The following is a 16835-nucleotide window of genomic DNA, read 5'->3' as shown; positions in this document are numbered from 1 at the left end:
GCATGCATTATGGCCTCACAGCTTCACAGTCCAGTGGTAGTAGAGTCACATGGTTCTCGGCACTTCCTTGGAGTCACTTCTATCATGCAGCTACAGGCATGCCATTGGAAAGAGCTCTGTTCAGTTACATTAAACGAGTCCTATTTGATAATCAGATGGCTGCAGCCATGCGGCTTAAGTCATTTCAGCTGCTGCTTTGGAATTGCACATTCACTACAGTTTCTGCAAAGAGCATAATTCACTTATCTATATTACCTACAATAGTTACCATAATGTCTAGGAAGCCTGCATATTTGGTTCACTAGACAAACAATCAAACAAGCTGCATTAATGAGTTTTATTACAAAAGAAAATTACAATACTTAACTTAGGCAATTGCACAGATGTGTTCCAAGCAAAGAGCGACATACAAAATAATCTTCCGTATAGACAATCCTTTGTGCTACATAGAGAGTACAAGCGAAGTTTAGTGCTGACACTGCTATCGATGCCCCTAATCTTGAAGCTGCTATTGAACTGGGCCATCACCAGTCAGTTGTGGCACTTATGTCCTCTTCACATAGGGGCTGCTGCTGTCGCATTGTTGTCCTGAAGAGTGGCTGGTCAGTGTGCTACTGACTGACTTCTCTTCACAGCCATCTCTCCTCTTTCATTTCTGACCGGTGTGTCACCACTTCACATTTCCCCCCTGCCAAAGTGATGGACCGCTGTCATATATGGGACATGACAATGGGAGAGGAGGCAGGAGTGTGGACGCTCTGAAGGACCGGAAGCTGTGGCTACAGGGGCATCAGACTTCTGGCCGTACCCCACCATCCGGCCTTCACTTTGGTGGAAACATCCCCTGGAAAATGCCCAGAAGGGTATGCGTCCAATTCCTGAGGCCCATAACAAGATGTAGCAGGTGTCAGTTGCCGCAGCACGGGCAGGTCCAGCTCCACTGATAGGACAAGAGGAGGTGGAGGAGGCGAGGGCTCCACCTCCATGGGGTCATCCCACAATGCCGTGATGACACCCTCTGGCAGCTGCTGTGGCTGTGCTGTCCTCAGGATCTGTGAATCTGGGAGAAGAGTTATAGAAGGAGCACTGTGCACATGACAGTGGCAAATCTGACAGTGATGTCGGCACTGCAATGAGGTACCTGCATGCACCAAGTCAACGAAGGATCTCACCTCACGCCCACCGTCTGCTACTGCTAAAAAGCCTGAAAAACACAATATGATGTGGCATGAAGTGATACTTGCGACCTTCCTTCAATGCCGGATGTTGAGGAGGGTGGAGCAGTGTCCGACAACGGTGGCTGTGAAGCAATTCCGCTGGCGATGGTCCATCTCATGGATGCAAATGATATGAGGCAAGAAACAGTTGCAATGCTTGATCCATGGTGTTTGCGGTGTGAAGTTTGGCCATCTGCTGCTTGAAGATTCAGACAAAATGTTTTGCATCACCGTTGGACTGTGGATGGAAAGCTGCACTAGTTAGATGCTGTATGCCATTACGTCTTAGAATATTTCAAATTCAATTGACTTGAACTGAGGACATTTGTCTGACATTATGATTTCAGGCAAACCTTTGAGGCAGTGCCTGAATTGTGCTTTGTGACACTGTCGAATTCATTGGCACAGCAAAAGGAAACTTGTTATAAGGATCTACCACAATCAACCAACGAGTGTTCCAAAAAGGTCCAACAAAGTCTATGTGCACACACTGCCATGGTGATTGCGACTTAGTCCTAGCACAGAATTTTTGTGGTGGAGTGGACTGATTGTCCACACATATGTGACACTGTGAGGTCATTTGTTCTATTTGGGTGGCCAAGATGTGCAAACGTACTTCAGCAAAATGTTCAAATCTGAATCAGCTTCCATGGCCTGTGCAATCTTCCTGTAGTTCAGAGGAAAGAATTGAAGCAATTCAGAATCCTGAGCATCAACATGACAACAAGATGCAGCACAAGTGTTAAAGTCTCTATCAGGGCCAATCAGAAGATGTGAAAGTACATCTGCATTAACATGTTGTGCAGTCAGACAACAAGAAAACCCCTTTGAAACTTTAGGGCAGTTTGTACAGGAGCCAGCTTCGTCGGATGAAACAAGGACAGCAATGGCTTGTGATCCATTACTAACAAGGGAACCTCCCGATCGCACCCCCCTCAGATTTAGTTATAAGTTGGCACATTGGATAGGGCTTGAAAAACCGAACACAGATCAATCGAGAAAACAGGAAGAAGTTGTGTGGAACTATGAAAAAAATTAGTAAAATATACAAACTGAGTAGTCCATGCGCTAGATATGCAACATCAAGGAGAATGTGAACTCTGGAGCGTCGTGGTCCCGTGGTTAGCGTGAGTGGCTGCGGAACGAGAGGTCTTTGGTTCAAGTCTTCCCTCTACTGAAAATTTTACTTTCTTTATTTTCGCAAAGTTGTGATCTGTCCGTTCGTTCATTGACGTTTCTGTTCACTGTAATAAGTTTAGTGTCTGTGTTTTGCGACCGCACCGCAAAACCGTGCGATTAGTAGACGAAAGGACGTGCCTCTCCAATGGGAACCGAAAACATTTGATCACAAGGTCATAGGTCAACCGATTCCTCCACAGCAAAACACGTCTGATATATTCTATACAACACGGGTGACGGCATGTGTGTCACATGACAGGAATATGTTGTCGACCCACCTAACTTGTACACTTAGCGAATGGGTAAAAAGATTCTTCTACCTTGCCCGATTTAGGTTTTCTTCTGGATGTGATAATAACTCCCAAAAAAGTGATGAAAACATAAGAGTTTGTAACATAAACTGAAAATAAAAAATCGCTCGAGGGAAGACTTGAACCTACGACCTCTCATTCCGTAGCTGCTCTCGCTAACCAGGAGACCACGGCGCTCCTTGATTACCCTTGTCCTTGATGTTACCTATCTTCGCATGGACTACTCCGTTTGTATATTTTACTAATTTTTTTCATAGTTCCACACAACTTCTTTCTGTTTTCTCGATTGATCTGTGTTCAGTTTTTCAAGGCCTATCCACTGTGCCAACTTATAACTAAATCTGAGGGGGGTGCGATGGGGAGGTTCCCTTGTAAGTAGAATTTTCTGCTATACAAGTAGTGGTGAAATTTGGTGACACCATACACAATAGCCAATTCCTCTTTCTCTATTTGTGAATAGTTACACTGAGCTTTGGGGAACACTTCTGATGCAAAAGCAATAGGCATGTCTTTATAACCAAATCTGTGCAAAAGCACTGCACTGATTCCACAAAAGGAACTGTCAACTTGCAAAACAACTGGTTTGTCAGGATCAAAGTGAAGCAAGCATTGATCACTGAGCAATGCATCTTTAAGTTTTTGAAAAGTTTCTTGGCACTCTCCCATCCAAACAAAGGGAGAGTTCTTGCGGCACGAGCAATGCAGTGGAGTTGCGATTTGTGCAGCATTTGGTGTGAAATGAGTATAACAGTTCATTTTCCCTAAGACTGACTGTAATTCTGTGACATTGTGAAGAACTGGCAGGTCACATATGGCTAACAAATGTGACTGAAGAGGATGCAAATTTTGACTGTTTATAATGAGACCAAGTTATTGTAACACATGTTTAAAAAAATCACATTTTTCCAGTCTACACTTCAGTCCTGCATCAAATAAAACACAACACAAAGCACACACATTTGCAATGTGTTCTTCAGGTGTATGACATGCTATAAAAATATCATCCAAATAGTTTCAACAGTCTGGTGCTTGAGCAGTCTGCTGTTCCAAATAGCACTGGAAAATGACAGTTGTGGAAGCACTGCCAAAAGGCAAACACAAATATTTAAACAAGCCCAAATGAGTGTTCACAACACGCATGGTTTGAGATTCTTCGTCTAGTGGTATTTGAAGATATGCGCGTGCAAATCAATTTTTGAAAAGTAGCGAGCAGCACCTACTCTGTCCATGAGATCCTCTGGGTGTGGCAATGGAGAAGTATCAATCACAGTTTGTGGGTTGACTGTAGGCTTAAAGTCAACACAGAGGCGAATGCGACCTGAAGGTTTGGGGAGCAAAAAGTAGCTCCGATATCTTGCAATTCTTTAAGTTCAGCAGTCACTTTGTCCCGTAATGCAATGGGAACACTTCTGGCTCAGCAATATTTTGGCTGAGCATTGTCTTTCATAGTAATATGTGCAACAAAATCATTAGCCTTGTCTAAACCTTCAGAAAAGAGTTCAGGGAAGTTTTTCAGCAATCACTACACAGTCTCTGGCATTGAATGTAGTCCCTGACAACACACTGTCCTGAATTTGAAAGCCAAATAAACCAAACGAATTAAGGCCAAATACGTTCTCACAATCGCATGATTGTAGCACAGTGAAAGTCACAGTTCGCATATGCAAACAATACATGGCAGACAAAGTACATTTTCCGAGAATGGGAATGTCTTGTCCATTATAAGCCGTCAAGTGTGTGCTAATTTTAGACAGACATGGTGAGCCTAATTGTACATATGTTTTCAGATTCAGCAATGTAATAGAGGCACCTGTGACCAACTGAAATTTCACAAGTTTTCCATTAACATGCAAATGAACAAAAAGTTTGCTGTACTGGCGTAGCACTGAAGGAATGTTTGCTTGTTAGTTTTGCTAATGCCTGCAGCAGGCTTTGAATATACTGCATTGATTACATGGGCCTTGTGAATAGATTTTTGTGAGTGGTCAGAATGCTGATGTTTGTCCTGTTTCAAACATACGGACTGTACGTGACCTTTCTTGCCACAAGATAACACTGTGCTTCTCTGGAGGGGCAATCTCGACATTTGAGCCATGAGGCATGCCAAGGACATGACTTAATTGTGTTTGCCTCTTTAGAGAACTGTTTGTGCAGCTTGGCATGTGCATGTCATTGCTACCTACTGGGCCGGTCGTGAGCAAGGGACGACTCAACCTGACAAACTGGTGCTGCTCAAATTTATTGGTCACTATGGCACCTGAATCACACTGATCTAGAATTTGCACTATGTGATGAAATGATGGATCGAACTGTTTCACACTCTGTTTCCTACGTTTGACATCAGTAACATTGTACACAATTGCATCTGAATATAAAGCCCCACAAGCACATTTAAATTACTGTTGCAACCACTTGAGCCATTCCTCTCCTTTTTCATTAAACTGGTGAAAAGGTGGTATGGCACTCAGAGCTACAGTTGTTACATGTGGCACAACATTAGTGGTTTGATTCACCAATAACTGCTGTAAAGTGTGTAGCAGAGTGGCAATCGGCTGCGTCTGAAACTGAAACCTCTGCATTACCTGCGTTGCAGCTATCGACTACAGATGAGGCACATGAGCACAGGGTGGGAGAGGTGGATTGTTTGTTTTGGTATAGGCAAATGCAATAAACAGACAATGTAAGCAATAAAAATAAGCACACAAGCAAAGAAAATTTCCTCAACACCCACCTGAAACCACTGAAAGGAAAAACACTACAAGAGACACTATTAAAACATGTAAACACACCCCTGTAAAGAAAAGACAAGGTAGAATTAAGGCACCAGCAAAACACAAAAGCCCACAACAAAACAAAATTGTGGCAGCCAGGCTCTTGGTTGTCACTGTGGTATTCGATCCCATCCTCGTTGCCAAATATGCAGTGTCTAGGAGGTGTGCATATTCGGTTCACTAGGCAAACAATCAAACAAGTTGTATCAACGAGTTTTATTACAAAATAAAATTACAATACTTAACTTTGGCAATCACACAGATGTGTTCCAAGCAAAGAGCGACTTACAAAATAAACTTTTTCAGTATAGATAATTCTTTGTGCTACATGGAGAGTACAAACGAAGTCTAGCATTGACGCTGCTATCAATGTCGCTAATCTTGAAGCTGTTACTGAACTGGGCTATCACCAAGCAGTCGCGGCGCTTATGTAATCTTCACATAGGGGCTGCTGCTGTTGCGTTGTTGTCCTTGAGAGAGGTCGGTCAGTGTGCAATTGGCTGACTTCTTTCCACAGCCGTCTCTTCTCTTTCGTTCCCAAATGGTGTGCGGGCACTTGAATTTAAACAGTATTGGTTACCGACTAGACATTGGGGTGTTATGGGTATATGATTTATGGTTATGACATACTCCACTCCATACATGATCTTTCACCTGGTAGCAAGTGGGCAGCTTTACCTTATGAATACTTTGCAGTTTCTTTTCTTGAAGTTAATCACTTGTGAGGATCTGCTATGCACTGCCACTCGACAGTGCATGATTTATTCATCTTTTATAGTTGTGGCTCTGATTTATCCACATTACTAACTGAAGTATACTGTTTGTGACAATTCTTTTGTATTGTAACCACAATGCCTTCTCTATACAATTACTTTTACAATTGCGGGTGATACTGATCACTAATATATCATAGCTCGCAATAGATCATAGCTTGTAATGGTGTACTGGTTCGATATTAGATACTTTAATGACAGTTCTCATGTATTACTCATTTGTTTGGGCATTTACGTTCTTGCCCACACCCTTTTCTCCTTGAATTCCCAGGCACTGCCACGATGTGATACCAAAGCATAGGGCAGACCTCCACAGCAGGTGGAAATGTGCAATCACTGTCGCATCTTGTCAATATGCTGAGACAACTTCCTTTTACATCTATCCGCACATACACCAAACCAGGGCACACACAGTGGGATGCCCCACATTGAAAAACTATCTAAACCACATTCCCAGTTTCCATGAACATTTTTTATTGGCCTAAGTTGTTAAAAATGGAACATGTTATTCCACAGAATCACCATGTTACACCACAGGTGCACCCACTGGGGCAATAGAAGTCATGTAATCCAATTTAATTGACTAATTGCAACATTTCAGAATATAAAAAAAAATGTTCTTTAAGTTTCAATAATAATAATAATAATTGTTATTATTATCAGAACATGAAGTCCTTTAAGACCAAATCCAGTGTTATTAAAAAATCATCCATAATGAATAAAATGTTTTGGGCTAATATGGCATGGTTCAATGAATTTCACCTTAAAACACAATGTTTTGACCCCATCTGTGGAGGAAGTTTTCAAGGGGTGTCATAGCTTCTTATGAATGTCCTATTCACACCCTGGCTCACTACTGACTGCAGAAAAATTCTGTTTCCGCGCAGTGGCATGACATCATGTTTCCAAAGCGCTTGCACAACTGCCCTTTGTCAACTGTCATTGTCCGCTGTTGCTATCATCACACATTGTAAGACTGATACACATCTTTTTCAACACCAGAATCCAGGTGTCATTCAATTTCATGCCCTCCTCCTTCCGATTGAAATTCCTGGAGTGTTTTATAATCTCTATGACCTCTCTGTATGGCCTTTCATGGTATCTGCTTGTGCCTGCCAGTACTTGAGTCTTACCAAAATGAATGTGATGGTCTCCTGGCTGCAAAGCAAGTTCCACAACAGCAGATATATCGATCTCCCCTCTTGTGCAATTTCCCTTGTGCTCTTCTAATCTTTTTTGACCACTCATTTTGCAGTATCCACATACACCTCCCCGCAACTTCAGGAATCCTATAAATTCCTGCTTTTTCCAATGGTTGGCAAGGATCTTTGGCTGATTTTAGGTGATCTTGTATCTTCCAGGTAGGTTTGTAGATTACCATAATGTTCTGATTTTTCAAGATTTTTCCAGTGCAGTCAGTAGTGTCCTTAATGAAATGCAGGGAAACTTTCTATTTCTACGCAGTGGTCTTAATGCTCTTTTCACTTCAGTGAACGAATAACTATTCTTGAGCAATGCATTCATGAGATGTTTGAATTCTGTATCAAGCAACTCTGGTTCACAGATTTTTCTTGCTCTATCTGCCAACGTTTTTATGGTGCCTTGCTTTTTGTTTTGGATGATGGTTTGAATCCTGGTGTAGGTAATGGTCTGTGTGCATGGATTTTCAAAAAACCACGTGGCCAAAGCTACCATCTTCTTTCTTGAAAACTAACACATCACGAAAATTAAATCTGCCACCTGCCTCCTGCTCCATGGTACACTGACTCTTTGAATTAATCCTACTGAGATAGTTATGAAAATGATCCAGTTGCCCCCTGCCATGCATCCGCAAAACAAACACCTGATCTATGTACTGGAACCAAATATTCGGTTTCTTCTTTGCAGTTTCCAATGCCTGCTCCTCGAATTTTTCCACATAGAATTTTGCTATAACTACGCTTAACAAGCTCCCCATAGTGACACCATCTGTCTGTTAATAGAGCTCATCATTCCATTTGAAATACAGGATTGTGAGGCAATATTTAAACAGTTCTGCAACATTGGGTGGAAAAATCCAGTTCAACTGTTCCAACACTTCATTGAGCAAAGCCATAGCGAATAACAACACCACATCGAAGCTAACTAATATGTCCTCCAGCTGTACCACTAAGCTGTTCAGTTTACTGATATAATGTGCCAAATTCTTGATATACAACTCCAATCAGTCCACATACAATCGTAATAATGTTGCCAAGAACTTGGCAATCAAATAGGTGGGTGAACCAAATGCACTCACTATATGCTTCAGAGGAACACGTTATTTGTGTACCTTCAAGCAATCCATCAAGTCTTGGTGGTAGTGCAACTGAACTGAACAGACTTTTCTGAAAGCTTTGGTCAATGCAGGACTTCTTCAAAATTTTGGTGTATCTCTATTCATACTGTTGCTCATTACCTTCTATAGTCTAGTAAATACATTTTTCATTGCATTTTATTACTCTATTTGTATGGGATTGCCGTGTATTAGATTGGTGCATAAGTATATAGTGTTTTTGTTTTGCATGTTGGTATTCCGGTTGCTGTGTGTTTTTTTTATTGATTGTTATTTTTTATTTGTAGTTTGATGTTGCTATTTGAGTTTACATATAGTCAACTTTTCATTCAGAGATAGTGAGTGAAGCTATGGATACTAGAAAATGGACTGCTAAGAGGTGAAATCAGAAAATTTCTGACATATTCTTCTGTTTGATTTCAATACAAGGGTGACAGCAGCGGAGGCAGCCAGAACATTTCTACCATGTGTGGAGATAATGCCAATGGACAGAGCACAGCAAGGAAATGGTTTTCTCATTTTAAGGAGGACCATGTTGACATCGGTGACTCTCCAGGTCCAGGATGATATCCGGATTTGATGAAGACCTTTTAAACGCATTAATCCGCAAAGTTCCACGCCAGTTTCCTCCGAAAATGGCTAATTTTATGCCCACATTCAGCTAGACTGACAAAAAAAACCACACAGGAGTTGCATTGGAAAGTCATTCCACACCCACATTATTCACCTGATCTTGCATCCTCAGATTTTCACCTTTTCCGGCCTCTATTGAACAACTTTCAAGGAACTATCATTCTGCCTATGGGTTAACCTAACCAAGTATTAGACCATCCCTTCCCTGGGCTTGCCTATCCTCCTCCTCTCCCATACCTGCATAAAATTGGGTTCATCCCATCTTAAATCTTTAAAAGTATGCACAGCCTCTGATCCTTTTCTTTATACATCCCTATAACGAAGCTTCCCCATAGCGCATTGACTTTACCTGGTTTTTCCAAATGCATGTTTCCCAACTTCTTCTTTTGTACTCTTTTACTTGTGCTTCTTGCAAAGCCATGACTTACATAAATTAAATCATCTAATAATTAGCCTTCTTTCATTTTATGCTTCCTACATTCACTTTCCCAGAAACACTTGTCATTACTGACTATCGGGTAGGGATCTATTCATTGCTACTATATTACAGAGCTTATCTTCCTTTATTATTAGAGTGGTCATGTTCCACCCACAATGAAAACTATGCAAGCACTTTTTCCTCAGTCCTTTAGCTGAACACTCGCTATATTAAAGGTAGATGCTCGAATTCTGTTGAGTATAACTAAGTTTGTTCTTAATCTCTATTTACTGCTTCCAATATTTAAAAAATAAGATACATCTACTTAATAGTCTGAAGAGCTATTTCATGATTCATACATCAGTACTCCATCAGAGTTAACAACAGTTTCAGTTACTGTGGCAAAACATTTGTCTCCAAACTACCACATTTTTCTCTTATATCTTAGCACACCACACTTAACTTCATTTAGGGAATTGTTCTCTTTCTTGTCCATTTCTCCCTGTTTACATGATATGCCTAACATGTCTTTTCACACCAAATACTTATCTGAAATTTTGCACCATCATATTCGTTTCTTCTATCTATGAGATAACTAAGATAAGACTCTCTGAAATATGACATTGGCAATTCCATTGTTGTTCTACCATTAAAACTAGGATAGGAGAGTGGAAGATAGATTTAAATTACAGATCACAGGATAGAAAGAGTAGAAGAAACTGCTCCAGGGAACAAAACTTGAAATACTTAAACAGTTAATTCAAATACCCAACGGCCGTCAAACCACTGAATCTGCAAAGATTTCTGATTCTCCAGCGGATATGAATTTCTTTATCATGTCATTATTGTACTATATCAGATGAGTCAAAAAGAAAGAACAGATTTCAATGGTTTATTATACACAAACTACAAAAGACAGAAACACATTTTGCATGTTCCTGGATAGAGCAAGGTTCAAAGTTTTGACACAGCTGCGCTGTTGTTTGTGGCAACATGGCAACTACACCAAAAGAGAAATCATTTTGTGTGTTGGAATTTGTGCAAAGTCAATCAATTGTTTAAGTGCAACATGCATTTCACCAATGACTGAGCATGAAGCTGTCTCTGTACAAGCACTGGCATACAAAATTTTTGCAAGCTGGCTGCATATGCAAAGGGAAGAGCACTAGTCTGCCACACACTTCTGATGACAAAGTCAATTGTATCTGAGATGTATTCACATGGAACCTTCAGAAGTCCACAAGATGGACAGTTCAGGAACTTCAACTTCCTCAAGCAACAATATGGTGTGTTCTGAAATGATGCCAGTTTATGAAGCCTAACAAGTTGCAACTATTGCAGCAATTGCATCCTAGTGAGCATATTTTGCATTTCCATCCTCCAGGATATGGCAGAGAATGCTTCTTCCAAACTATTCATCTTCTCAGACAAATCAACATTTCATTTATCGGGTAAAGTAACAACTTGGGAGTCACAAAACTCTGGTCGTTGAACCTGAAAGAGACTCACTGAAACTGAACGTGTTTTCTGCCATTTCTTTTCACAAAGTTACGGACCTTTCTTGCGCGCGGAGGAAACTGTGACAGGAATGTCATAACTGGACACACTGAAAAATTGGTTGTATCCTAAATTTCACTAATATTCCACTTATTTCATATTTACGCATAATGTGCAGCATCATCTTAACAACACCATTTCCAAATGTTAAATTGGAAGAGATGGAAAACAAGATCACTACTTTTGGCCTCCCACATCACCAGACATCACACATTGTGATTTTTTTTTTTTCAGTGGGGGTACATGAAAGACAGAATCTTTGCTCCACCACAGCAGTCAGTCTTCAGGAGAAATCGAATTGTTGGCGCTGTCGATACAATAAACAGGGACCTTTTGATTCATGTGTGGAATGAAATAGACTACCGTTTCAATGTGTGCGAGCAACGCATGGTGCTCATGTTGAGCGTATGGTATACAGTCTAGGTGACCAAAAAACTTTGAACCTTCCTCTATCCTATTACATGCAGAATGTGTTTGTATCTTTTGTAGTTTGTCTATAATAAACAACTGAATCTGTTCTTTCTTTTTGAATCACACTGTATAGAGTAACAGCTTCACAACATGCTATATTCTACATCTACATCTACATGATTACTCTGCAATTCACATTTAAGTGCTTGGCAGAGGGTTCATTGAACCACAATCATACTATCTCTCTACCATTCCACTCCCGAACAGCGTGCGGGAAAAATGAACACCTAAACCTTTCTGTTCGAGCTCTGATTTCTCTTATTTTATTTTGATGATCATTCCTACCTATGTAGGTTGGGCTCAACAAAATATTTTCGCGATTTGTTGGTGACTGAAATTTCATAAATAGATCTCGCCGCGATGAAAAACGTCTTTACTTTAATGACTTCCATCCCAACTCGCGTATCATATCTGCCACACTCTCTCCCCTATTACGTGATAATACAAAACGAGCTGCCCTTTTCTGCACCCTTTCTGTGTCCTCCGTCAATCTCATCTGGTAAGGATCCCACACCGCACAGCAATATTCTAACAGAGGACGAACGAGTGTAGTGTAAGCTGTCTCTTTAGTGGACTTGTTGCATCTTCTAAGTGTCCTGCCAATGAAACGCAACCTTTGGCTCGCCTTCCCCACAATTTTATCTATGTGGTCTTTCCAACTGAAGTTGTTCGTAATTTTAACACCCAGGTACTTAGTTGAATTGACAGCCTTGAGAATTGTACTATTTATCGAGTAATCGAATTCAAATGGATTTCTTTTGGAACACATGTGGATCACCTCACACTTTTCGTTATTTAGCATCAACTGCCACTTGCCACACCATAAAGCAATCTTTTCTAAATCGCTTTGCAACTGATACTGGTCTTCGGATGACCTTACTGGATGGTAAATTACAGCATCATCTGTGAATAACCTAAGAGAACTGCTCAGATTGTCACCCAGGTCATTTATATAGATCAGGAACAGCAGAGGTCCCAGGACGCTTCTTTCTACCATTGATGAGATTACACAATGGTGTTACTGCCCCTGTTCTAACGATGCTGTGTAAGTGACTTATTATAACAGCTGATCCATAACTGTTGAATGCATGACTCACTTTGTACCGTAAACAAGAACACCACCACCACCATCTCCTAAGATTGAATAATCCTTTATAGAAAGCTATGCTGCCTCACGTAAGTAAATAAAACTAAACACATACAAAAAATATTGTTATAACACTCATTAAATAATACACCACTGTGCTAGGTTGACGTCACTTGACATAATGATCAATGATGTCCTGCAGATTAACTACTATCACCTCCTCCCGAGTTGGGAAATAAAACTCTATTTATTAATTAATCCATCGCATCTGCAAATTGTAGTAATTGGGATACGATGCACAGTCCACTAACATTAAATTTTATTCCTCCCACAAGTATCACTCGACACAAAAGCTTACATTCTACCTGCTTACAACGTAAGGCTTCTGTTAGGTAATCCATATGGCACACAGACTAATTGCCATAAGCTTAAAATGCATGCGCACATGCACCGCCATGCATGCATGCAAGCAAATGCAAAAGCCCGCCCACACACACACACACACACACACACACACACACACACACACACACATTTTAAGAGTCCTAACGTACTTACAGTGTCTCCACATACACCGCTCTCAAATGGTCATCATTGTATTCATAATATCCTAAATATTTTTCAAAACAAGTTTTTCTGTCATCAAACATTTTAGTATATTTACTATGGCATATAAATTCTCACTACTATATTGGCCACAAAATTATGTTTAGTGCTCATAGATTCAATTTTATCATGTTATTTTGTTTCAGCTAGTCCTGAAGATGTTCTTCTAACCTAGTCATTACATTTGGGGCATGAATTATTTCACCAATGCCTCTACTCAACCTCGCATATCTGAGATTTGACTCTGTATACTTTCTAATTCATGATTTGACAATTGTATTTGTTGTACAGGGCTATTACAAATGATTGAAGCGATTTCATAAATTCACTGTAGCTCCATTCATTGACATATGCTCACGACACACTACAGATACGTAGAAAAACTCATAAAGTTTTGTTCGGCTGAAGCCGCACTTCAGGTTTCTGCCGCCAGAGCGCTCGAGAGCGCAGTGAAACAAAATGGCGACAGGAGCCGAGAAAGCGTATGTCGTGCTTGATATGCACTCACATCAGTCAGTCATAACAGTGCAACGACACTTCAGGACGAAGTTTAACAAAGATCCACCAACTGCTAACTCCATTCAGCGATGGTATGCGCAGTTTAAAGCTTCTGGATGCCTCTGTAATGGAAAACCGATGGATCGGTCATGGTGGAGATCATGATCAGCAATTTATGTCATGGCCTCCACGCTCTCCCGACTTAACCCCATGCGATTTCTTTCTGTGGGGTTATGTGAAAGATTCAGTGTTTATACCTCCTCTACCAAGAAACGTGCCAGAACTGCGAGTTCGCATCAACGATGCTTTCGCTCTTTGATGGGGACATGCTGCGCCGAGTGTGGGAGGAACTTGATTATCGGCTTGATGTCTGCCGAATCACTAAAGGGGCACATATCGAACATTTGTGAATGCCTAAAAAAACTTTTTGAGTTTTTGTATGTGTGTGCAAAGCATTGTGAAAATATCTCAAATAATAAAGTTATTGTAGAGCTGTGAAATCACTTCAATCATTTGTAATAACCCTGTATTTTATCATTTATCTCTTTGAACTGTCTTGAACCTCCTTCCTAAGTCATATTGTTTTTCTATCTCAAACCGTAACTCCTAAGGTAACTTTAATAAGAGCTCTTCTATGTTAGGGATTTTATCTACTTTTGTAGCTACTTCCTCCCCTTGCATTTTTGAATGTGAGAAATTCGTATTTAAGCGTTTGAATTCATTCCCTTGGGTTGTAATACTATCAGACAACTCATTTTATTTCTTTCCTTGACCCTTCATGAGAGTGATTAATTTTCCCATCTTCCTAGTCTGAACTGGCACACACCTTAAACAATTATATGCTTAACAGACTTAAATAATGTCACTATATTTTGAAACCACTGCACAAAGCCAGTGAAATGTGGTTTTACAATTCTTTACAGAATAAATTATTAAAAATATCTCAGCTTGATGCTGTTTAAAGCTCACCAATCAGTGTACAGTTAGCTGTGCTGCACTGCCAATATGTCATGTGTTACCAAAGTGATGTAGCAATGAGCTGCTGTGTAATAGTTGTGTAGCCAGTTGACTGGCTGCTGCACAAAGCTGAGCTACGCAGCTGTTGTGTTGGTCGACTGCCTCAGGGAGGCCGTTGGTGATCATTCCCATACTTGTAATCTTGTAATCACAATGCAAAATTCTTCCATGTTGCTAACAAAACTGTTCTCCACTCACTTGCCGAGGATTACTTAAGCACACTAATAACTTTCACTGTTGTCCCCATCGCTATAGTCAACTAACATTTTTTGTGAAACTTTTTATAGTAATTAACACGCCCTTGGACTTAATCAGATTAAGCTCATTTCTTCTTGAAGACACAAATCACTTCAGGCAACACCACAGAGTGTGCCTTCTTATATTTTCTCAGTTGTTGACATGGCTTGTTCTGGGTGATGTATTATCTTCCGCTGTTATTTTCTTCAAAACTGTTGAAATTTCTCATTATTATTATTAAACCCTGTCTTCTTTTAACACATCTGATTCACGCCCTGCAATGGAACCAAAATGGAGTGTTATGGGTGTATGATTTATGACTATGGTGTGTTCCACTCCATACACAGTCAGCCAGCCAATTGCATGTGTGTGCCAACTTTACCTTACGAATAATATGCGGTAACCATTCCTGAAGTTTACTGCTTGAGTAGACATGCTAGGCAGTGCCACTAGACCATGCCATTTGACTTCTATGCATTTTGCAGTTAGGGTGGATGCTGAAATACAGCACTTATCTATCCAAGCTACTAAATGGCATAAACCGTTTTGCAATAACTCTTATGTATCGTAATCACAATGTCTTAATTTGTTAAGATGCATATACTCTGGGCTGCACCCTTTTCTCCGTGATTTACAAGGCACTGCTAAGCCATAATCCCATATCATAAGTGGGCATCCACAGCAAGTGGAGGCATAAGTGTATTTGCCATTGTACCTTGCTGATATGCTGAGATGACTTCCTTTTGCATCCATCTGCACATACTTCAAACCAGGGCATGCAGAGTGGAATATTTCACACCTAACACTACCTAAACTATGCTTTCCATTTCCACAAACATTTTCCATTAGCCAAAGTGGTTAAAAGTTGAACATGTTATTCTGTATAATCACTATGTTCCACAACAAGTATATAACTGAATACATTGCATGTATATGAAGAATAGGATTTTATTACTTTACTTGCATTATTATCAATTCTGTTATAGTATTTGGTTTGTTGGAGTTAATTATAAATTTAATTTTTTCTGCAAAGCATGGATTGATTGCAGGTTGCTTGGAGGTATGTGGCATTGAGTCTTACAAGCATTCCATTTCTTTATTCCTTGAATTGTTTGTGGCAATATTCTGAGATACTACAAGAAGGTGATTATTAAATTTGTTGGTTGCCTGAGTGCTATCATTTATATTTGGCTGTTTTCTCCTATGACAAGTAGGAAGATTTACATATTTAGGAAGTTACATAAAGTCGTTGTGTCACATCTGAAAGAGAAGCTCGAAACATTTACCTCTGGACAGCAGCATGTATAAGAACTATGGCTGAAGTTTAAAAGAAAGCTGTGGTTAGATATGAACCTATTATAAAAGTTCCTGATGGGAGGGACCTTCCATGGTATATTATCACTGTAAGGACACAAGAGACTTCTGCATAATAGGTTTAAAACCAAGCCTAAGGCTACAGAGAGATGCTTAACAAAACATGTTTGGCTGTCAAGAGGGCAATACATGAAGCCTTTGTTTACTACAGTGGCATACTCTTATCAAAGAAATTCTGGTCATATGTAAAGGCTGTTCACCAAAGTTAATGCCCAGAGAAACTCACATACGACTTAGTAACTGAAATTGAGGGTGCCAAAGTAAAAGCAGAAATGGTGAACTACATTCACAATTTTCCTTCACAAATGAAGATCCAGCAGTACTGGCCAGTCTAATTCTCACACTACTGCATTGAGTCACAGATATTTGTGT

At 40.2% G+C, this 16835-nt stretch overlaps 1 protein-coding gene across 4 annotated transcripts in view; it reads right to left on the bottom strand.

The window, feature by feature from the left end:
• LOC126469313 (ankyrin repeat and SOCS box protein 3-like) overlaps window positions 1-16835 on the bottom strand; it is a 318803-nt gene that overhangs the window by 147486 nt on the left and 154482 nt on the right. Inside the window, exon 9 of one of the 4 annotated variants that reach the window (XM_050096626.1) lies at window positions 319-1060. The exons of the other annotated variants lie outside the window; for them this stretch is intronic. Within the exon in view, the coding sequence (XP_049952583.1) occupies window positions 780-1060 (281 nt within the window). The 3' untranslated portion in view covers window positions 319-779. Of the gene's footprint in view, window positions 1-318; window positions 1061-16835 lie in introns of those variants that run through there. 4 annotated transcript variants of the gene reach the window in all.

The sequence above is a fragment of the Schistocerca serialis genome, chromosome 1, assembly GCF_023864345.2.
Source record: "Schistocerca serialis cubense isolate TAMUIC-IGC-003099 chromosome 1, iqSchSeri2.2, whole genome shotgun sequence".
In the NCBI taxonomy this organism is placed as follows: Eukaryota; Metazoa; Arthropoda; class Insecta; order Orthoptera; family Acrididae; genus Schistocerca; species Schistocerca serialis.
Note: the sequence above shows the minus strand (reverse complement) of the source record. Positions and strands in the feature narration are given on the sequence as shown.